The sequence below is a fragment of the Oryctolagus cuniculus genome, chromosome 11 (genome assembly GCF_051225735.1).
Source record: "Oryctolagus cuniculus isolate XC-2025 breed Fujian yellow rabbit chromosome 11, ASM5122573v1, whole genome shotgun sequence".
NCBI classification, from domain to species: domain Eukaryota; kingdom Metazoa; phylum Chordata; class Mammalia; order Lagomorpha; family Leporidae; genus Oryctolagus; species Oryctolagus cuniculus.
In genome coordinates, this window is record NC_142877.1 from 120,081,571 (window position 1) to 120,104,190 (window position 22,620).

At 60.8% G+C, this 22,620-nt stretch overlaps 1 protein-coding gene across 1 annotated transcript in view; it reads right to left on the bottom strand.

Annotated features, from left to right (window-relative positions):
* KIAA0930 (KIAA0930 ortholog) overlaps nt 1–22,390 on the bottom strand; it is a 37,028-nt gene extending 14,638 nt beyond the window's left edge. The window contains exon 1 of the mRNA XM_070053029.2: nt 21,992–22,390. Coding sequence (XP_069909130.1) covers nt 21,992–22,199 — 208 coding nt within the window. The 5' untranslated portion in view covers nt 22,200–22,390. The remainder of the gene's footprint in view (nt 1–21,991) is intronic.
* Nucleotides 22,391–22,620: the final 230 nt, after the last annotated feature.

Genomic DNA, 22,620 nt, shown 5'->3' on the forward strand with positions numbered 1-22,620 from the left:
GGAGGGCAGATTCCCACACACAGCAGGAAGAAGGGCAGGCGCTCCCGGAGGGGCCCCACGCACAGCACACGCGGGACGCCTGCACGTTCCAACACGCAAAGGGCAGGCGCTCCCGGAGGGGCCCCACGCACAGCACACGCGGGACGCGGGACGCCTGCACGTCCCGACACGCAAAGGGCAGGCGCTCCCGGAGGGGCCCCGCGCATGGCACACGCGGGACGCCTGCACGTTCCGACACGCAAAGGGCAGGCGCTCCCGGAGGGGCCCCACGCACAACACACGCGGGACGCCTGCACGTCCCAACACGCAAAGGGCAGGCGCTCCCAGAGGGGCCCCGCGCACGGCACACGCGGGACGTGGGACGCCTGCACGTTCCGACACGCAAAGGGCAGGCGCTCCCGGAGGGGCCCCACGCACAGCACACGTGGGACGCCTGCACGTCCAGACACGAAAAGGGCAGGCGCTCCCGGAGGGGCCCCACGCACAGCACACATGGGACGCCTGCATGTCCAGACACGCAAAGGGCAGGCGCTCCCGGAGGGGCCCCGCGCACGGCACACGCGGGACGCGGGACGCCTGCACGTTCCGACACGCAAAGGGCAGGCGCTCCCGGAGGGGCCCTGCGCACGGCACACGCGGGACGCCTGCACGTCCCGACACGCAAAGGGCAGGCGTTCCCGGAGGGGCCCCGCGCACGGCACACGCGGCACGCCTGCACGTCCCGACACGCAAAGGGCAGGCGTTCCCGGAGGGGCCCCACGCACAGCACACACAGCACGCGGGACGCCTGCACGTTCCGACACGCAAAGGGCAGGCGCTCCCGGAGGGGCCCCGCGCACGGCACACACAGCACGCGGGACGCCTGCACGTCCCGACACGCCAGCAAGAACAAGAGGAACACCAAGGACACGGCAAGATCTGCCCCGCACCAGCTGAAAACCCCCTCACGCCCAAGGGGCACAACGGAATCAGAGGAGGGCCAGTGCTGGGCACAGCGGGTTAAGCTGCTGCCTGGGACACCAGCAGCCCCTGTGAGCGTGGGTTCAAGTCCCGGCTGCTCCACTTCCACTCGAGTTCCCTTCCAACAAGCCTGGGAAAGCAGCAGAGGACGGCTCAAGCGCTTGGGTCCCTGTCACCCGTGGGGGAGACCCTGCTGGAGCTCCTGGCTCCTCCTGGCTTCAGCCTGGCCCAGCCCTGGCTGCTGCGGCCATCTGGTGGGTGAGCCAGCGGGTGGAAGAGCTCTGTCCCCCCCACCCTGTTAACTCTGCCTTTCAAATAAAATACACAAATCTTTAAAAAAAATCCATGCCTAGCTTTGTGGTAATACATTTTTCACGAACTTAAGACCCCTCAATCTGCATAGATTTCTATGTTTTTGTTTTTATTTTTTTTGCACAGAAATAAGTTCACCTTCTAATTCCCATTCCCCCACAAGCAGGCTGAAGCACCCATGTGCCACCCGACCAGACCCCCACGGGGTCCAAGCACCCTCACGGCTACCCTCTTCTCTGACTGTGGGGGCGGGGCCAGGGCCATACAGGTCACACAGGGACACTGTAGTCAGCACATCAGAAGGACGCAAGTGGTCGGATTTATCGGGGGCTTTCTCTTGTTTTCTTAATATTTTCAATAACAAGATTATGCTACTTTTTTTTTTTTTTTTGACAGGCAGAGTTAGTAAGAAACAGAGAGAAAGGTCTTCCTTCCGTTGGTTCACCCCCAAAATGGCCGCTACGGCCAGAGCTGTGCCAATCCAAAGCCAGGAGCCAAGTGCCCCCTCCTGGTCTCCCATGCGGGTGGAGGGCCCAGGCACTTGGGCCATCCTCCACTGCCTTCCCGGGCCACAGCAGAGAGCTGGCCTGGAAGAGGGGCAACCGGGACAGAATCCGGCGCCCATATGGGATGCCGGTGCTGCAGGCGGAGGATTAGCCAGTGAGCCACGGTGCCGGCCCCAAGATTATGCTACTTTTCCCCGTGAAGGTGTGATAAGTGTCATAAGGCTTATTAGAGAGGGGCAGAGCGGGGAGGAGGGACTTCCAGTCTCCCGAGAAGGAAGGAGGGGATGGACACACTCCACGTGCGGACACAGGAGCCAGCACTGCCACGGCCCTGACCCACGGCCTGACTCTGTGGCCCAGGGCAGGACACGTGAGGAGCTCCTCTCCCCACCCACGCAGGCGGCCAAGCCACTCGACCTCTCTGGGCTCAGAGGAGGCCACTGGACCCCAAACCTGCGAAAGAACACGAGGGGCAACGGGCCCTTCGTGTGGCCCGTGATGTCACAGCCGCCTCCCTCCCTCCCCCTCTCTCCTCTCCCGGGGACGGCCCCTGTCGCTCCCCGTCTTCGTGGAGGAACGACACTAAGCCCTGCCTAGGCTTCATATCCGAGTCACGGCACCATTATGTCGCTCCCCCTCTTCGTGGAGGAACGACACAGGACCCTGCGCTGTTCTTTCTGTCTGCTCGGCCCTCCCCGGGTTTGCTGCTGGTTCTTCCCGGGTTGGCTACTATCCCTTCCACCTCCGTGGAAGGGCAGTTCCCCCTGGCCACATTCCCCACTTCCGCAGGGGAGAGGCACACCGCCGGCCGGCTCTCTCGGGGGCTGCACAGGTGTTCCTTCAGCTAGATGTTCCCCATAGATGTTCCTGGTGCATGCCGTCTCTCTCCTCCTTTATAGTCCTCCTCCGCCAATCCCAACTCGGCTGCCCACACGCCGAGTACGCTGCTCTCCTCCAATCAGGAGCAAGTCCTACAGTTTATTGGTTGAACTGGAGGCAGCTGTGCGGAAGCTGTTTACTTCTCTCCCAGCGCCATATTGTGGGAGAGCAGATGCATAGAATAAGTCTTAATTCCAGTAACTCAGTCTAGTCCGGTTTGCTCCCCACAGATCCCCCTTTCTTTTTATTTTTTGGCGTTGATACGCGCCTGTCTTCGGTGTCCCGCGGCACACACTCTGCTCTACTTGCTAGAGTTGCCACAGGTTCTTACAAGTCCTATCAATCAGGCAAACCGAATCCGGGTCCTCTCTTCGCCATGTTGTGAGGAGGTTTTTAGGCGCTGATGCGTGCCTGTGTTCGGTGACCTGCGGCTCACACTCTGGTCGAGCCGCTTGCTGGTGCTTACCGCCTTAATCAGGCAGACCGAATCCAAGCCTCCTAATTGTTGTATTGTGGCAAGGCCTTACTGATGTTAATTCGTGCCTGTCTTCGGTGACCTGCGGCGCATAAGCTGCTAGCCGCCCGCAGGTGCTCATCGCCTCACTTAATCAGGCAGACCGAATCCAAGCTCTCTCATTGCCATGTTGAGGGGAGGCCTTTCTATTTCTCTATTTCTCTATCTCCGGGCATTCCTATTTCTCCCATTTTACTTCTATCTTCCAGCATTCCTATTTCTCTCACTTTACTTCTAAACTTCTGTTTCTCTTATCCCCGCAGCTTCCCGGTGCCTCGCCCTGCCGGCAGGCTCCGCCCCGAGGCTACTTCTCGGCGCCTCGCCGGCTCTGAGCCGCTTCAGCCCGCGCCTCTCTCATCTGCACGGCTCGGCTTTGCGCGCACACTCCACGGTTACTCACTAGCCCTTTCGCGTCTGAACCACGGCCTTGCGCCAGCCCCGCGTTCCCTATCTATTCACGCCCCGTGCTCTCTCTGCACGCGGCGGCTTCCGCGAGTCACACAGCGTAGCTTGCGTCTCCACCACTAGCATTCAATCCAAGTTCCCCGGGCTAGCCTGGCGAATTCAACCCAGCTTACGTCTCCGCCCCATGGTTTGGCTTCCCGTCCTTTGCTCCCCGGGCTAATCAGACGGATCCCAATCTGGCTTACGTTTCAGCTTCTGGTTTCAACTTTTCGCCCCCTATTCCCGGGCTAACTTGAGAATCCCAAAGTGGCTTTCGTTTCCGCCTCGGCCTGCCCCCCGCGGCTTCAATTTCCCTAACATTTTTCTCTACCCGGTATGTTTCCCCAAGCTTTCCTCCAACAATACTCCTCCCTCATTTCTCCTGGCTTCTCCCCACAGTCCGCATCCGAGTCTGTTTGTTCTAGCTTTCACTTTCGCTTTCGACCTTAGAGATTTCTCCCAGCTTCCCCCCGTAGTCCGTATCCGAGTCTATGCCTAGGCTTTCAATAGCTTCTTCCGGCACCTTTTTCGTCCGGCTTTTCCCTAGGCTGTTTGCTAGTCTCTCTCTCCGATATTTTCCCTTGGCTGTTTGTTAGTTTCTTCCCTCCTAAGTTTCATATCCGTCCTAAGTTTCCTATCCGAGTCACGGCACCATTATGTCGCTCCCCGTCTTCGTGGAGGAACGACACTAAGCCCTGCCTAGGCTTCATATCCGAGTCACGGCACCATTATGTCGCTCCCCCTCTTCGTGGAGGAACGACACAGGACCCTGCGCTGTTCTTTCGTCTGCTCGGCCCTCCCCGGGTTTGCTGCTGGTTCTTCCCGGGTTGGCTACTATCCCTTCCACCTCCGTGGAAGGGCAGTTCCCCCTGGCCACATTCCCCACTTCCGCAGGGGAGCGGCACACCGCCGGCCGGTTCTCTCGGGGGCTGCACAGGTGTTCCCTCAGATGTTCCCCTTAGATGTTCCTGGTGCATGCCGTCTCTCTCCTCCTTTATAGTCCTCCTCCGCCAATCCCAACTCGGCTGCCCACACGCCAAGTACGCTGCTCTCCAATCAGGAGCAAGTCCTACAGTTTATTGGCTGAACTGGAGGCAGCTGTGCGGAAGCTGTTTACTTCTCTCCCAGCGCCATATTGTGGGAGAGCAGATGCATAGAATAAGTCTTAATTCCAGTAACTCAGTCTAGTCCGGTTTGCTCCCCACAGGCCCCCCCTTTCACCCTCTCCAGGCCTGCCCCGTATGTCATGAGCCCCAGGAGCTGCCACTCCGGCAGAGAGCACCCTAGGACCCAGAACACTCTCCGTCCCTGTCGCCCTGCCACCTGGTCGGCCAGGGCTGCAGGTCGCCCCACGCCCGCCCAGCCATCAGGAAGAGACCAGCACCATGGACAGCTCTGCGCTCCAGCGGGGAGCCGGAGGAGCGACTGCGGATCCCACAGCGCCACACGGGCGGCCCCAGCAGTGAAGGAACGCGGGGCTCCCCGGGGCACCCTCCCCGCTCGGCACCGTGGACCCTTTTAGAACCACCAGACTGTGTGGCAGGAAGGACTGGATGAGGCTGGAACACGAGCAGAGGTCACCTGCTCGGCTGTGGGGGACAACGTGTGCCAGGTGACTCAAACCCCGTGACCCACGAAAGCGCCGTGAGTGCTGAGTCTGAGCCTACAGAGCAGACAAACTCACAGACACAGGAGACGGGGGACTGTAGCAGGGACACCGACACGCCCCAGCCCCAGGGTGACCTGCTCCTGCCGCTCTGAACCGGCGGAGCCCTCAGACCAGGGGCTCCCGGGACAGTGGGAGAGGCACACAGCAGGGAGAGCGCGCCAAGCTGGGCCCCCTCGGCCCGGTGCCCGGGGCCTCCAGCTGTCCCAGGTCAGGGCCCCAAGCACTCTGGCCATCTTCTACGGCTTTTCCAAGCCACAGCAGAGAGCTGGATTGGAAGAGGAACAGCCGGGACTCAAACCAGCGCCCATACAGGATGCCGGCACTGCAGTGCCACAGCGCCGGCCCCAGGGAGGAGGCTTTCTCTGAGGAGGGTTTCCCAGGTATGCCACAGCGGACGGACCTGAGATGGGAGCAGCTTGACCCAGTTCCTGACCCCTGCCTTTGGCTGCGCTACGTCATCTCCCAGCCCCAGCTCCCATCAGTGACAGCAGAACAGGCACCTCCCATGGTTGCTACGGCAACCAAAAGAGAGGCCGCGAGGTGCTCAGGAGAGCAAGGGGCACCTTCCGAACACTCCAGGAGGGACACTGCCGAGCTGCTGCTATTAATAACTCGTTCACTTCCCATCAACCAGACCTTGGCGATAACAGTGACCGGATTTTAGGAGGAATTCCTTGAAACCTATACCAGCCTTTTCCAGGCCATTAAACTACCAGGCTGGGAAAGTCATGGTAAAACCCCTGAGAGTTTGCAGCCATTAAAAATGACAGTCCCGGGGCCAGCACTGTGGCATGGTGGGTAAGGCCGCTGCTGCAATGCCGGCATCCCAGACGTCCCGGCTGCTCCACTTCGATCCAGCTCCCTGCAGTGGACGATGGCCCAGTGCCTGGACCCCTGCACCCATGTGAGAGAAAAGCTCCTGGCTCCTGGACATTTAGGGAGTGAACCAGCAGACAGAAGATCTCTCTCTCTCTCTCTCTCTTTCAAGTAAATGAATGAATCAAAAAAAAAAAAAAGGGAGTCACGTGTCAAAAGATAAAAATGTCCAAGGGGGCTACTCTCAAAGGAAACACACGGGGGCCAGCGCTGTGGCGCAGTAGGCTAGGCCTCCAGAGCCCGGGGTACCAGCATCCCATATGGGCCCTGGTTCAAATCCCAGCTACTCCACTTCCAATCCACCTCCTTGCTGATGGCCTGGGAAAGCAGTGAAAGATGGTCCAGTGCTTGGGCCCCTGCACCTGTGTGGGAGACCCAGAAGAAGCTCCTGGCTCCTGGCTTCGGATCAACCTGGCTCTGGCCATTGCAGCCATTTGGGGAGTGAACCAGTGGATAGAAGATCTCTCTGCCTCTCCCTCTCTCTGTCTGTAACTCTGCCTCTCAAACAAATAAACAAAATTTTTTAAAGATTTATTTATTTTATTTGAAAGAGTTATAGAGAAGCAGACACACACACACACAGAGAGAGAGAGAGAGAGAGAGAGAGAGAGAGAGAGGTCTTCCATCCACTGATTCACTCCCCAAGTGGCTGCACCGGCCAGAGCTGGGCTGATCCGAAGGCAGGAGCCAGGAGCTTCTTCTGGGTCTCCCATGTGGGTGCAGGGGCCCAAGCACTGGACCACCTTCCACTGCTTTCCCAGGCCACAGCAGAGAGCTGGATTGGAATTGGAGCAGCCAGGACTAGAACCGGTGCCAATATAGGATGCTGGCACTGAAGGCGGTGGCTTTACCCACTATGCCACAGCCCTGGCCCCAAATAAATAAATCTTAAAAAAAAATACACGCACACATAAGAGCAGTCGCCAGCCAAGGATGCACTCAGGAGGGCAATTCTGCCAGATCCCCCCAAAAACAGAGCATCTCTCTCTCTCTCTTCCTTTCAAATAAAACAAAACTAAGTCAGTTTTTAAAAGCAGGAGTGGGGACAGGCACTTGGTCCAGCAGCTGAGTGACCACGAGGGAGTCCACATCCCGTGTCTGGGTTCAAATCCCAGCTGTGCTCCAGAGTCCAGCCTCCTGCAGATGCACCCTGGGAAGCAGCGATGGGTCGAGTGCTTGGGCCCTGCCACCCACAGGGGCGATCTGGATGGAACTCGGGGCTCCGGGCTTCGGTCTGGCTCAGCCCCAGCTGCTGTGGGCATCTGAGGAGTGAACCCGAGGATGGAAGGTTTCTCTCTCTCTCTCAAATAAAATCAAAGTTAAAAAATTTATTTATTTAAAAATAAAAAGAAATAGCTCCAGGCAGGGCTGCTCATACATTTTCAGAACTTATGAAATTTGGAGATTCTTTTTGATGAGGCAGAATATTGATGCCAGAGACCACACACACACACACACACACACACACACAGAGGCAACGCACACAGAGACAACACACACACACACACACACAGGAAATTACAGGCTAATCTCACAGGTGGATTCCAACAAGCCTTAAATACATTATTAAAATAAATTCAGGGGCCTGCACAGTGGCGCAGTAGGTTAATCCTCCACCTGCGGTGCCAACATCCCATATGGGTGCCGGTTCTAGTCCTGGCTGCTCCTCTTCCCATCCAGCTCTCTGCTGTGGCCTGGGAAAGCAGTGGAAGATGGCCCAAGTCCTTGGGCCCCTGCACCCACACGGGAGACCGAGAAGAAGCTCCTGGCCCCTGGCTTCAAATCACCACAGCTCTAGCCATTGCGGCCATCTGGGGAGTGAGCCAGTGGATGGAAGACCTCTCTCTGTCTCTCCCTCTCACTGTCTGTAACTCTACCTCTCAAATAAATAAATAAATAAAATCTTAAAAAAAAAAAAAAGCAGCCAACTATCTATTAAAGAGATTTGCCATGGGGCATCAGGATTTAATCAGGAACACAGGAACAGTCCAATATTAGGAAGTCTATTAATCCATTCATTCATAGCTCAAGAAACAACACTCGATCATCTCCACCAAGGCTGGAGAACATTCAATAAAAGTCAACGCTTACGCTTGGGTCCTTTTCTCAAGTTTCCATAAAACTGGAATAAATAACGAGACATACGTCTCAACCAGAAAAGGGAACAAGTTAAGTATTACCAGAACCCACTGCCATCAGCATCATTCTAGAGACAACAGGAAGGTGTCCAGGACCACAGACGTTAGAACGAGAAGGTAAAAGTAACATTGCTTATGATACATGACACACACGTGGCCTGGAACACACAAATCCAGGTGAAGTTCCCTCAGACAACGGGGCGCCCCGAGGCGTGTACAAAGGTTTCAGCACGTGGCGAGCCAACGGCCAGCCCCTTGGTGAGGAAACATGACTGCACCAGGCATTGGGCGTAGAACAAGACAAAGACCTGGACAAATGGCCACGTTTACCAGGTACTCAGCTGGGAATACGCAGATCAAGGGAGCAATCCTATCTAGCTTGCTTTACTAATTTAACACACAAGAGAATGTCTTAACACACACACACACACCCCAGAAGAGCCAGGGAAATCAGAGGGTGAGCCGGGGGCTCCTACCAGGGCTGATCGCGCCACACGCCACAGCCTCCCGCCACCGAAGCCCCGGCTCCCTCAGCCTTCAGTCATGGGGAAGACTCGGGGCTGCAGGCTGCCCCCACCCTGTGTGTGGACGGGGTGGACGAGCAGGAGAGAAAGGGGCCGGGGGGCGTTGGTGAGGGGGCTGCCAACAGAGCTCAGCCCACCAGCCCTTAGTGCCGGGGGCCCCGCTCTTCTGTCGCTGGCAACCAGAAGTCTCCTAACCAATTCAAGACTCACCGACTTCCAAGACGTAAACCCAGCAACCTCCCTCAACCCCACCTCGCCCTGCTGGCCACCACCCGGAGCCCGGATGTTGGTCCTCCCCGGGCACTGCTGTTGCCACACAGCTTCGTTCACTTCTATCGCCAGGTGTCCCCTCGCCCTGCACGGCTAGGCCTGCAGGGTTTCACAAACCCAGCATTCACCCGCCTGGGGCTCGGCCGCCACCACCCAGCCTACGTGGCTGCCTGCTCAGGTCTCCTTTGCTGCCCCGTGCCAGGTCAGATGTGTCAGTGCTGGCCCCAAACCTCCAGTGCACCTTCCTCCTCACCCCTCCAGGCTCTTTGCAGAAACACACCCTTCTCCCACAGCTTCGAAGCTGCACGCCCCACCCCAACGCTCCCTACCCGCTACAGCCGCGCGGCCCCAGGGCACTCACAGAACCTTCATTCCCTGTGGCCGAGTGCCCCCTGCTGGTTTCCTGGAAAGGTCCAGATGGCACCGGTTTCAGGCGCTGGGCGCCCACGATCCTGCCTCAGCCACAGCATATCCACAGCAGTGCACTGAGAAGGGCCCGGGCCAGTGAAAGCTTATTTATAAGAAAGGGCAAGGCTGGCGCCGCGGCTCACTTGGTTACTCCTCCGCCTGTGGCGCCGGCATCCCATATGGGCACCGGTGCTAGTCCCGGCTGCCCCTCTTCCAGGCCAGCTCTCTGCTGTGGCCCGGGAGGGCAGTGGAGGATGGCCCAGGTGCTTGGGCCCTGCACCCCATGGGAGACCAGGAAAAGCACCTGGCTCCTGGCTTCAGATCAGAGCAGCTCTGGCTGTAGCAGCCATTAGGGGAGTGAACCAATGGAAGGAAGACCTTTCTCTCTCTCTCTCTCACTGTCTATAACTACCTGTCAAATAAAACAAAAACAGGCGAGGCCGCTGGGTGAGGCCGACACTGTGGCACAGGGGGTTAACGCCCTGGCCTTTAGTGCTGGTGTCCCATATGGGCACCGGTTCTAGTCCTGGCTGCTCCTCTTCTGATCCAGCTCTCTGCTGTGGCCCGGAAGGGCAGTGGGAGATGGCCCAAGTCCTTGGGCCCCTGCACCCACGTGGGAGACCCGAAAGAAGCTCCTGGCTCCTGGCTCCGGATTGGCACAGCTACAGCCGTTGCGGCCATCTGGGGAGTGAACCAGTGGATGGAAGACCTCTCTCTCTCTATCTACCTCTCTCTGTAACTCTGTCTTTCAAATAAATAAAATAAATCTTAAAAAAAAAAAAAAAAAAGAAAGAAAGAAAGAATGGGCAACAGCGCCGATCTCTCCCGGCCACGGGTGCCAGCGCCTGCCCTGCCACACTCGCGACTTCTCCTCTCTGACCGTTTAACTCACTGCTGTGTACTCAGACCCTGGAACAGCGTCTCGTGTACAGGAAACATTAAACACCCACTGACTGAATACATAAAGGAAGTGAGTTGAGTAATGAAAGCAGGACACTGCTGGGACACGCTGAGACCATGGAAGCCACAGGGAGGAAGTGTGGAAACAGAACCAAAACGAGCACCACGGGCCTTCAGGCCGCGCACAACGAAGCCAGTTCCTGGGACCAGCAGCTGGCCCCCGCTCAAGCCATGGGGGACCCGAACTGATCTAAACTTTCAGTGTTGAAAGTAAAACCAAGGCCAGCGCCACGGCTCACTTGGCTAATCCTCCGCCTGCGGCACCGGCACCTCGGGTTCTAGTCCTGGTCGAGGCACCGGATTCTGTCCCGGCTGCTCCTCTTCCAGGCCAGCTCTCTGCTGTGGCCCGGGAAAGCAGTGGAGGATGGCCCAAGTGCTTGGGCCCTGCACCCATATGGGAGACCAGGAGAAGCACCTGGCTCCTGTCTTCGGATCGGCACAGAGCCGGCCGTAGCAGCCATTGGGGGGTGAACCAACAGAAAAGGAAAATCTTTTTCTCTGTCTCTCTCTCTCTCTCTCTCTCACTGTGCACTCTGCCTGAAGAAAGAAAGAAAGAAAGAGAGAGAGAGAGAGAGAGGGAGGGAGGGAGGGAGGAAGACCACGAGAAGAGAAAGAAACCACAGAGAACTCACGGACTCTCTCAGAGACAAGCTGTTCAAAGCAGAACCCAGGAGTTATCAAAGAACCAAATGATAAAGCAAACCACATAACAAGTAAACATTTCTATGGGGAAAAGCCCAGCGCCTCCCCGTACACACACCATAGCTAGTGCACAGCACAAACCCCACATTGGAAAAGTAAGTGCCATCCTCAAACGAGGGCCATTTCCTCAATAAACACGGCACATTTTGCACAATGCCTAAAAAGAGGGGAAAGCACACACATGGGGCCGGCACTGTGGCATAGCGGGTAAAGTGGCCTGCAGCACTGGCATCCCAAATGGGCACCAGTTCGAGTCCCGGCTGGTCCCGATCCAGCTCTGCTGTGGCCTGGGAAGCAGTGGAAGATGGCCCAAGTGCTTGGGCCCCTGCACCCGCGTGGGAGACCCGGAAGAAGCTCCTGGCTTTGGATCAGCTCAGCTCTGGCCGTTGCAGTCATTTGGGGAGTGAAACAGTGGATGGAAGACCTCTCTCTCTCTCTCTCTCTCTTTGGCTCTACCTCTCTCTGTAACACTGTCTTTCAAATAAATAAAATAAATCTTTAAAAAAGCACACAGACACAAAAAGGAGTTCAACTTCACAACATAACAAAAATGTAAATGAAAATTACACAGTTCTATTCCACCACCCCCACCCCCGGTCAGATTTGCAAAGAGCGAAGCATCTGCCAACTTCCAGCCTGAAGAGGCTGTGGCGCCAGGGACTCGGCGCCCTCCTGGCAGGACAAGGCCCCCACCCAGCCGGTGCTGGAGACCAAAGTCCTGGGTACTTGTTATTACCTTTGACCTGGCAGGTTCCAGGAATGAATCCTCCATCCTCCCCTATGTCTCATCACATGTGCAGAATCAGTTAATTATGACAGCACTTTTTATTTTTTTAATTTTTATTTATTTATTTATTGACAGGCAGAGTTAGACAGTGAGAGAAAGAGAGAAAGGTCTTCCTTTTCCGTTAGTTCACCCCTCAAGTGGCCGCTATGGCCAGCACATTGCAGACGGCGCACCGCGCTGATCCAAAGCCAGGAGCCAGGTGCTTCTCCTGGTCTCCCATGGGGTGCAGGGCCCAAGCACCTGGGCCATCCTCCACTGCCCTCCTGGGCCACAGCAGAGAGCTGGCCTGGAAGAGGAGCAACTGGGACAGAATCCGGCACCCCGACCGGGACTAGAACCTGGTGTGCCGGCGCCGCAAGGCGGAGGATTAGCCTAGTGAGCTGCAGCACTGGCCTGACAACACTTTTTATAAAATATCAGAATCATCTTATCAATTGGGAAGTAAACGAACAGGTTAGAAAACATACACGGGGTGGGGGACAGACCGGTGCTGTGACAAAGCGGGTTAAGCCGCCACCTGCAGTGCCAGCGTCCTGTATGGGCCTGGTTCAAGTCCTGGCTACTCCACTGCAGCAGGAGGTAGAGCTGGAGGGGACGGAGCCCCGGGGGGGGGGGGGGAGCAGGGGTTGGTGTTCACCCTCAGGGGCTGAGGACCCCAAGGGTCTGGGGGAGGGGCTGAGAGGGTGCCCCCTGCTTCTCTGCTGCGGCCTGTCTACACCGGGTGCCCAGCACAGGCCGTCCCGGGCTATGTGGGCCAAGGGTCACGAGGAACACCTCCCCACAGCACGCATGCTCGGCGGCCGCCTCCCAGGGTGACGGTCAGCTGGCATCTGGGGAGGCGGCCGAGCGGCCGGGGCAGGATGAACGGGCCTCTCTGGCGCCTCAATGGGCCTTTCTTCACTCGTGCCTCTCAGGGCCTCTCGGGCACAAAGGACAAAGAGGCACTGGGGAGGCCGGCTGCCCTGACGAGGTCCTTGGAAGCGCTGGTCAGCCGGGCCCCACGTGAGCAATCGCGTCCTCTGCCCTGGCCTGAGGGAAGCGTGGGGTTTCCAGGGCATGAGGGGCGGGCGGGACAAAGCTCAAACCCCCGTCCGGTTCCGGCTTCTACAGGAAAAAGTCCAGGCTCCTCGGCCGGGCCGGCGGGGCCCTCGGGGCAGCCCCCAAAGTCTGCCGTGGGGTCCCCAACAAGGCCACCAGCCTTGGCCCCCCTCCCCCAACCAAACGCCCTGCACCTCCTCCCTGTCGCCGCCTGGGGTCCACATAAACCGCCCGACCCCCAGCTGGAACCCTGCAAGGCGTACCTTGTGCTACCTGCACCCCAGACCTGACCCCTGGCACCTGTGCGCGCCCGCGGGGCTGCTGTGCCTCACTGATCTCCCTGTGAGGAAGCCAGGGCTCAGGGCAGCCGGCTGTCACCCTGCCAGGCCAGGCCAGGGCCGGCCCACAGCCCACAGCCCCCCTAGGGCCACACCCTGGGCTCAGCACCAAGCTCCCTGGTTTTTAACTCCCCTCCCTGCTGGTGGGTGGGGGAGGGGCCTAGGGCAGGGCCCACCAGAGGCGGCCAGTAAGCCCAGGCTCCCTTGTGAAATCCTTCAAGTGCTTTTCCAACCCTCACGTCACACCCGTGACCTCCCTAATAACCCACCGCACAGCAAAGGAAGCCGAGGCCCTTACGGCCGGCGACCCAGCAAGTTCAGGGTGGGAGCTGGGATTCGAATCCCGCTCTGCTACCGGCTCTGCGTGGGGCAGCGTGGCGAGGAATGAGTCTCGACCATGACCTCCAGGACCCTTTCACAGAGCGGCCACCGGGTCACCGTCTCCACAAAGCGGTCCTCAGGATCCCCGCACGATACCAATGACCGCAAAACCCCAGCACCTGCCCTGCCGCTGCCACAGCCGGGTCCACACTCCCGATTGGATCACCGAACCAAACCGGCAGCCCAGACCCCGACTCTCCTCCTCCCAACTCTCAGTCCACGGATTTCTTCTGCCACAGACGTGTTCTCCCCCACAAGCTGCCGTGGCTGCTCTGCTCTGAGTACTTCCCGGGCCTCCACTGCCACCCACACAAGGCACCCCACGTCCCCCATCCTGGTCAGCTTCCACACGGGCCCTCGCTCCCCAGCTGCCCGGCCAGAGCCGCCCTCCCGAGCTCACTGCACCAGCTCGGAGCTGCGAGCCTGGCACAGGCGGGACAGATCCACCCACACGTGCGCCCGTCGTGTCCACACTGCGCCAGCACTCGCTCACTGCAGGCTCTCTGGGGCCGACACGCCAAGATGCAAAGCCCATCACACTCCACACGAGACGAGGAGTCGCGGGCACTTTCTGGGCAGCGGGCAGACGCCAGGGCACAGTGCCGCCCTCCAGCTGCTCCCCAACCTGGCCTACTCCCTCCAGGAACCAGACACCCCAAACACACCCCCACAGGCGGCCTCTTCTCCCCCTGGCTCCTCACACCTGGGGGTCTCCAACTCCACGCTCAAGCTCTGGGCTCCTCCCCAGAAACACCCGCTCCTCTTTCACATCCCTCCTGGATCCGCCTTCTTCTAGGACCTCCTTCCTGGGGGCACCAGGCTCTCGCTCACCCACTAGAGCAGAACAGCTGTCGCCGTGGTGGACACACTGTGTGAGTGTGGCGTGGACTGTCCACCGGCCAGGACAATCAGGTCCCAGCCCCGCTGCTTGCTGTGACACTCGACCTCCCTGGGCCTCAGGTCTGCACGCCCAGTCTAAGGTGCTCCAGACACAGTGCTGGGCTCCCAGGAAGAGGCGGCGCTGGGTGCTCTGGTTCCAGGCGTCCCTGGGAGAGAACTGGGCCTTGGGGAAGGCTGCTGGGCGCAGAGCCTCCCTGTCGCAGCCTCTGGGTGGCGATGACCTCATCCCACACCTGCAGCAGCACCGCGCTCTGGCTGAGGCTGAATCACCTCACCGGGGTCTGTTGCAGGCAGGGAGGGCTCCCAGGGCCCGAGAGCAGGTGCCCACTGTGCACAGGGCAGGAGGGCCCTGGAATCCCAGCCCCTCCCCCCCCGCTCCTGACAGGTGGGCAGCCTGAGGCAGGAGCAGTCCCAACCTGGGACCCGCAGACCGCGTGGGGCCAGCGTGGACACCTGGGCCCTCGGGGTGCAGTCCCGGCTCTCGTGACGTGGAGGGAGTGGGGGCGCTCGCTTCCATCACCCGGCATGCCCCCCATGCTGCTCCTGTGGGCTCACTCTGAGCGGGGCCAAGGGTCACATCCAGTGCCGAGTGGCCCTGTAGGGGAGCTCAGCAGGGCGAGAGCGAGCAGCCGCACAGAGGAGACAGCGCGGTCTCAGGCTGGCGGCGGGAACGTGCAGGCGTCACCGGCCAACAGATGCAGGAAGTGGCTGATTCCACCAAGGGGCAAGGAGGAGGCCGCGGAGGGCGAGAGTTAGGCCTCCAGACCCAGGCGTGCCGACAGCTCCAGGCAGAGGGCGCAGCAGGGAGGAGTCCTGTGGCTGGGCCCGGCTGGGCGGCAGGGGCAGGTCACCAGGGGTCTCGGGCTTTTTGCTCTGCGGGATCCAAAGGCCATTAAAGGCGCGAGCAGCATGGTGGATCCGGCAGGGCCAGGCAGGTGGGGGCGGGAAGATGGCCCAGAGACGGCCCAGGACCAGTGCAGCCGACGGCGGGGGCGAGGGGCCCCCTTCACAGCTCGCAGTCAGGGAACGTGCGGGCCTGGTAATGAGTCCAGGCTGGGCTGCTGCGACCTGTGGCACACCGGGGTGAACAAAGATCTCCCAGCACAGGTGGCGGTAGGACCCGGGCCACACGGCCCCCGAAATACGCACCTCGGCAAAGGAGCAGGCAGCGGGAGCCGAAAGGCACTCTTCCTCCCCCGCCCCGCCCCGCTCCCCTGAGGCAGGACCCAAGACCCTCACCCCAGAGGAGCAGGTGCGTCCACACACCCCAGGAAAGGATCCTCGTCTGCAGACACAGGGAACCAGGGGAGACTCGGAGGAGACAGGCCAGCTCGTGCCATGTCACCCAGTACCGCATCGCACCTATCCACACATGCGCCAAAACTAGCAGTCACCCTGCGGCTCTGGGCCACGCTCTGGGAAGCCAGACACACCCGGCACCGAATCAGGGTGTGATTTCCTCATGTTAGTCCGCCTCTTGTTATAGGGACCTTGGCCATGAACCTAAAATGGGAAGAAAAAACACCACTCGCCCCTCTACTGGCAGTGGGGCCTGGAGACCCAGGAGTGTCTGGGTGGGTGCCATGGTGGCTGTGGCAGGAACCCTCCACCTCCCCTGACCTCAGCTCTGCAGAGGCAGGGACAGCCCTACTTCAGGAGTGAGGTGACGATGGCCGCAAGGACCCAAAGTGCACTGGGGCAGCAGTCACGGAGGAGGTGAGAAGTGAGGAGGCACGAGATTTTCGTGCTGTAGAGGTGCCGATGAAGCAATGTTCTAGAAAGAACTGGAAGACAGACGCCCAGCGCAGGGCTGCCGCACTCCCGTGTCTCCCCGCTCCATCAGAGGACAACACCCCTCCTGCCCTCGGTGTGAGGACAGAGTGGAGAGGAGGGAGCGCTTTGTCAAAGCCGGGCTTTTGTTCTCGGCCTGAAGAACAGCCGAATTGTATTCTGCTTCCCTCCCCTGCTCGTCACGGTCACGTCCCGAGTGTGCAAGGGCATTTTCCAGGATTCCGAGCAAACACGCAGGATGTCTATTGTCATGGGGGCTGGCGCGGTGGCGCGGCAGGTAAAGCCTCTGCCTGCGACACCAGCATCCTGTATGCCATCGGTTCGAGTCCCTGCTGCTCCACTTCCAATCCAGCTCCCTGCTAACTCGGCCTGGGAAAAGCAGCGGGAGACGGCCCAAGTGCTTGGGCTCCTGCACCCATGTAAAGGACCTGGAAGAAGCTCCTGGCTCCAGCCTGGCCCCGCCCTAACTGCCATGGGCATTTGGGGAGTGGACCAGCAGACGGAAGATCTATCTCCCTCTGCCTGCCTCTGCCTCTCCTCTATTAACTGACTTTCAAATAAATAAATAAATCTTTTAAAGAGAGAGAGAGAAAGAAGGAGAGAAAGAAAGAATGAATCCAAATGTAAATAACAGAGAAAAACTGGATCCAAGCTAAGTTTGCCAGGATGTGGGACCAACTCTGTAAACAGTCATGTCCATTCAACTTGTGTGCACTTAAATAACGTTTAGGGCTTGACCAACAGAGAAAATGTTTGAGGAATTTTAACTGAAAAGGCCTGATTACTTTCCGGGCAGGAGGGGCAGTGGGTCCAGCCACTGCCTGCCACACCAGCACCCCGCACGAGTGCTGGTTGCGTCCCGGCTGCTCTGGCCCGGCCCGGCCTGTCACGGGCAGCTGGGGACGGACCAGCAGGCGGAAGACCTCGGTCTCTGCCTTTCAAATTAGTAAGATAATCTTAAAGGGGGGAAAAAAGGAACTCTCCCTCTTTCTCTGTAACTCTTTCAGATAAATTCATCTTTAAAAAATGTTCTATATTGAATATCAAATATTATTTGAAAAAGCTCTGCAAAGGTCGGAGACCCGGCCTTTGAAAGCTAACAAGTGTGCCTCTGGGTGACTGGGGATGTGAGTAACTTCCCCCTCTGCTGTTTTCCAGCGTCTGATACGCATGTGACCTTTGTTTAGGGATGGTGAAGGTGCTTCCAACAAGTGTCTGCTTCGGGCCTCTTCAGCGGCCTGGTGGCTTAGTGATGCCCCCAGCCAGCCCTGCCCCATGACGGTGGGACCCCCAGGTAGCAGGGCAGCACAGCAGCCGGCTGCAGGGACCACCCTGGGGCTGGGGCCCTTGGCCTCAGTTTCCCCAAAGGGATCAGAGTCCCTGGCTCAGGAGAGCCTCCTGAGTTGTTCCAGCCCCGGCACGAGAGAGACCGGAACCTTAAAAATAGGTTCAGGAACTGAAAGAGGCCCCACTACCCTGCTCCCAACAGCCACACTTCCTCCCCACCGCAGTAGCCGACAACCAGCTCCAACTGCCTTAGGGTTTGGGGCCACTCGGGGCCCAGCAGACCCAGGGAGATCGTCCCGGGTGACTGCAAAGCGGTCTGACACAGCCGTGCCTCTAAGAGCGGGCGCCGGGCCAGATGTTGTGTTTCCTGGACAACGGCGGCGGCAGCAGCGCAGGACTCGTGCCGGGCTGCACCTGCCGTGTGTCACTCACTACCTGTCCCTTGTCTCTGCAGCCCCACGTTCCCGGAGTCCACTGCCTCCACAGTCTTCCTCTCTACCATGTCTCCTCCCACGTCTCCCACCCGCCACAGACACCCAGCCACACCGTGCCCAGGACAGCAGCAGAGGGCCAGCCGGGCGTACAGAGCTTGTCCCAGTTCACAGGTGGTCCTGGGGGCCTGGAACGCTGTGCCTGGGCAGTCCAGAAGCCAGGCCTACTGGCAGGCAGCCTTCGCCTCGCTCCTCTGACCCACGCCATGCCCGCGATCCAGGACGGCTGTTTGCACTGGAATTCCAGCCTGGCCACCGCCCAGCTACATGGCCTTGGTGAGTCACCTTCCTGCCTGAAGCTTAGCTTCCAAGCCTGCAGAATGGAGCCATGACAAAGCCTCCCTCCACGAGGGCAGGACGACAGCACACGCGGCAGCTGCAGGTGCAGGTGCAGGGCAGCTGGCCGAGCAGATGTGCAGCCGCCTGCGCTAACAGCCATGGCGCTCCCACAGCTCATGCCCACAGAGCGCCCCAACCCGGCTCCGCTGAGTCCCAACTTCTCAGCTGCGGAACGGAACCGGAAGCCCCGGGGACCCCCTCCCGGCCCGTGAGCCTCTCTGCCCCCCTATTCGGGCCAGCCCCGCCCAGCCACAGCCCTGCTCTCAGGCTGAGTGGGCGACTGTCCCCTGGACAGACAGCACTGTGGCCCCCTGCGGCGCTCCTCCCGGGGTGGGCCTCAGCTCTGTGTAGGCCCGGGCAGGGGCCGTGTGTGGGCCCGAGCAGGGGCCGTGTGTGGGCCTGGGCAGGGGCCGTGTGTGGGCCTGGGCAGGGGCCGTGTGTGGGCCCGGGCAGGGGCCGTGTGTGGGCCCGGGCAGGGGCCGTGTGTGGGCCCAGGCAGGGGCCGTGTGTGGGCCTGGGCAGGGGCCGTGTGTGGGCTCAGAGAGATTCTGCCACCTTCCAGGTCCGTCCCCTCCAAACCTGTGTTCCCTCCTCCCGACAAAAAGAAGAGGGTGACACGGTGAGGGGGATGGAACCAGACCCTCCTCCAGCCTGGGACACTCTAGGCAGAAGGCTCCCAGGATGCTCAGCGCGGCAGCACGAGTCCACCTCCCCCTCCCCATGCACCCCTCCAGCAGGTCCTGGGGCCGGGTCACTCATCAGAGGTGCTGTCTCTCCTGAAAGCCGGCTGCCCCGACACGGGCTGACGTCCAGGGCGTGGGGGAAGGCCCGAACTCCAAGAGGAAGGGTCTGCTTCACGCATCTGCACGTCACACGGCCTGGTGCTTGCCGGCTCGGGGACCCTGGAGCTCCGCACGAGCCCCCGCCGCTGGCCAGCCTGGTCCATCCGTCACCAGGAACCACCAGCGGCATCCTGTGGCTGCAGTACCAAAGTCCAGTTCAGGGCGGCCGCAGCCCCGGCGGCCTCCAGCCAACAGTCACCTGCGTGTTCGTGCACCTGGCCTCTCTCTCCCAGCCCCAAGTGCCCTCCCGTGAGGTCTAGCACAGAGCACGCCTTGCACATGGCAACACATGGCGACTGCTGAAAAAAAAAAAATTCTTCTGCATAGACTGCGTAAACGAAACTCCAAAATCAGGTTTGGATCCACGAGGGGCCGTTCACCACGAGGGTGGAGCAGTGATTCCTGCACTGGGAAAGCCAGTAGCTCCGTGTCGCCCACAGACAGACACGACTCAGAGTGGACAACACCGTGCCCAAAGCCGGGAGTCTCCACCAGAGGCTCCCCAGCCCCTGAAGACAACCTCTGGACACAGCAAGGTTCTGAGTAACCTAAGCACCGACTAAACGGAGAAAAATCTAGGGTTTAGATCCCTCCCTGCATTGAACAGGTTGCCACAGCTGCAGCTGCAGATCCAGGGCCTGCGAGGGTTAAATGATTGAGTGGACATCAAAGGACCGGTCTGGGCCAAGCAGGGGGTCCTAAGGTATCTGGGCCATGAAGTCCCTATTAAGGTCTCTGAACAGCTAACTCCGCATCTGAAAAGCCAAGACAGGCAAGGCCCCTCTCAGGGTTAAGATGCCAGTCTCCTAGGCCACCCACACCCTTCCTCAGCCGCGTGGAAATGAATTCTTTCACCACTGTGCTGCCTATGGGACAGCACCCCTGGACGTGCCCCATGCTAGGCACCGAGCGGGCCGCAGGGGCAGTGTGCCCTCGGGGGCTCACTGGCCAAGTGGGAGCCAGCCACACAGCCCCTGACAGAGCCACGCAACGCACCTACAGACCGTCCAGACTGGAGTGAAGGAAGGGCCCGGGGAGGCAGCATGGGGGCCGACACCTGATGGAAGAGTCCCACCTGCGCGGGCGCGGGAAACGGGCAGCACCAAGAGGGCAGAGCTCCCGGGACCGCAGGGGCGGGGCTGGGAGCACGGAGGGAGCCAGGGGAGGAGACCCCGGGGATGCCGGGAAGTCAGGGCACGGCAGGCCTGGCGGGGCTCCCGGGAGGGGCAGGCTCTGGGGTCAGACTGGCCAGGGGTCAAGCCCAGCTGTGCCACCTCCTCAGCCTGTTGCCTCTCTGCTCCTCCCCCAGGACGGGGAGATAACCTTCACACCTGGCTGTGTCAGAGTTCACGGACAGAACAGGTCTCTGAGGACGGCCCTTCCGCTCCATGGGCCACCCCATGCCAGGACAGAAGGGGCAGGTGGACAGGGTGTGGGGAGGGGCTGCTCAGCAGATGGCCCCAGGCCCCTCCCAGGTCAAACATTCTATGCGAGGTGTCAGGTTCGCCCACCAGGCCAGCACGCAGTAGGTACTCGGTGCATGTCTGCGGAATGAATGAGTTTCTGCTCAAACTGAATCTTTCCAGAAAACATGCCTTTGGAGCCTGTGTCCCCGTCCATCCCCTACCACACCCCCCCACCCCGCCCACGATGAAAACTCCATCCACAGCGGCCCGGCTGGCCCTGCTCCGCGTGCCACAGAATAAAGGATTCGAGTCTGTCCGCTCCCCTCATCGCAGCCCCCCGGGTGTGGCCTGCCGGGGTGGGGGGGGCGGACAGCCTGGGGAGGCCACGTCCCCGGTGCTGTGAGTCACCCTGGCTCTGCGGGCCTCAGTTTCCCCAGCGGTGAATGCAGGGGGCACTGGCAGAACCTGGAAGGCCCACAGCCCCACCCAGCAACGCTCTGGCCGCTTCAGAAATCCCCAGCCCAGACTGGGGGTGGGGTGGGGGCGGCGACAACGTGGTATGAAGTCATTCCTTGCAGAGGAGGGAGGGGTCTTCTCGTGCATAAATGGCAACCCCGAGCCTACAGGAGAGGGGCTCCTCCCCAACTCGGCCCTGAGCACGAGCGGTCACGAACACATTACCTCACAGCCAGCCAGGCCGGGAGACCCCTCCCACACCTGCAGTCCCACACCTCAGACAATGGGAGGCACCCCCAGCGCACTCCACCCAGCAAAATCACGCCCAGAGCGGCGGCCGCCCCCGACTCCCTCGGCCGAGCAGGTGGGCCCAGGGTGCCGAGGCCCAACAGGTCCCTGGGCAGAGCTCCCCGATGCAGGGCAGAAAGACAAAGGCTCCGGCTACCGGGCTGGGCACAGAGCTGGGGGTCCCCCCAAACCCCGCGCTGCCGCGGCACCCCGGTCCCCGGGGTTGGGACTCCCAGGGAAGGGAGGAGGAAGAGGAGGAGACGCACACCCAGACGGACGGACACAGGGAGACGCGGAAAAACTGCGGGGCACGAGGGTGCGGGGCGCACCGGGGACCCGAACCAGAGCCAGGGACACACACAGGACCCATGCGCAGGGACGCGAGGGCACCCGGAGGACAGGACACGGGGAGCCCCCGAGACGCCCGGAGGCAGAGGCGCACGCAGGGCCGGAGCCCCGCGGACACGCAGGGCCGCCCCACTCACCGAGGCCGCAGACCTCCCGGCGCAGGCTGAGGCGGCCGCGCTCCTCCGCGATGGCACGCAGCATGTGCTGCAGCGAGCGCTCCTCCGCCTCCGCGCCGCCCGCGGGCTCCGGGGACGCGGCGGCGGGAGCGGCGAGGGCGGGCGGCCCGGCCCGGAGCCCCGCGGGCCCCGAGGCGCAGGCCCGGCCCGGCGGACGCGCGGAGGCCATGCCGGGCTCCGGCTCATCGCCTGCGCCGCCCCCGCGGGGGCCCTCGGCGCGCCCCGCCGCGCCCGCGCCGCCGCCGCCGCCCGCCGCGAGCACCAGCGAAGCCACAATCCGCCCTGGTGCGCGTCGCCGCCGCCGCCGCCCGCCGAGCCCAGAGCCGAGCTCAGCCCCGCGCCGCCGCCGCCGCCGCCGCCGCTGCCGGCCCCGCCCCAGCCAGGAAGGCTCCGCCCCCGGGCCCCAGTCCCCGCCCCTGCCTTGCGTCGCCAGCCTCCGCCTCCGGAACTCCCGGATCCGCCCTCAGGCAAGGCCCCGCCCCCCGACCCGGCAGCCCCACCCAGCGCCGGCAGGCCACGCCCCGGGTCTGGCCCCGCCCCTGCCTCGCGTCGCCAGCCTCCGCCGCCGGACCTCCCGGATCCGCTTCAGG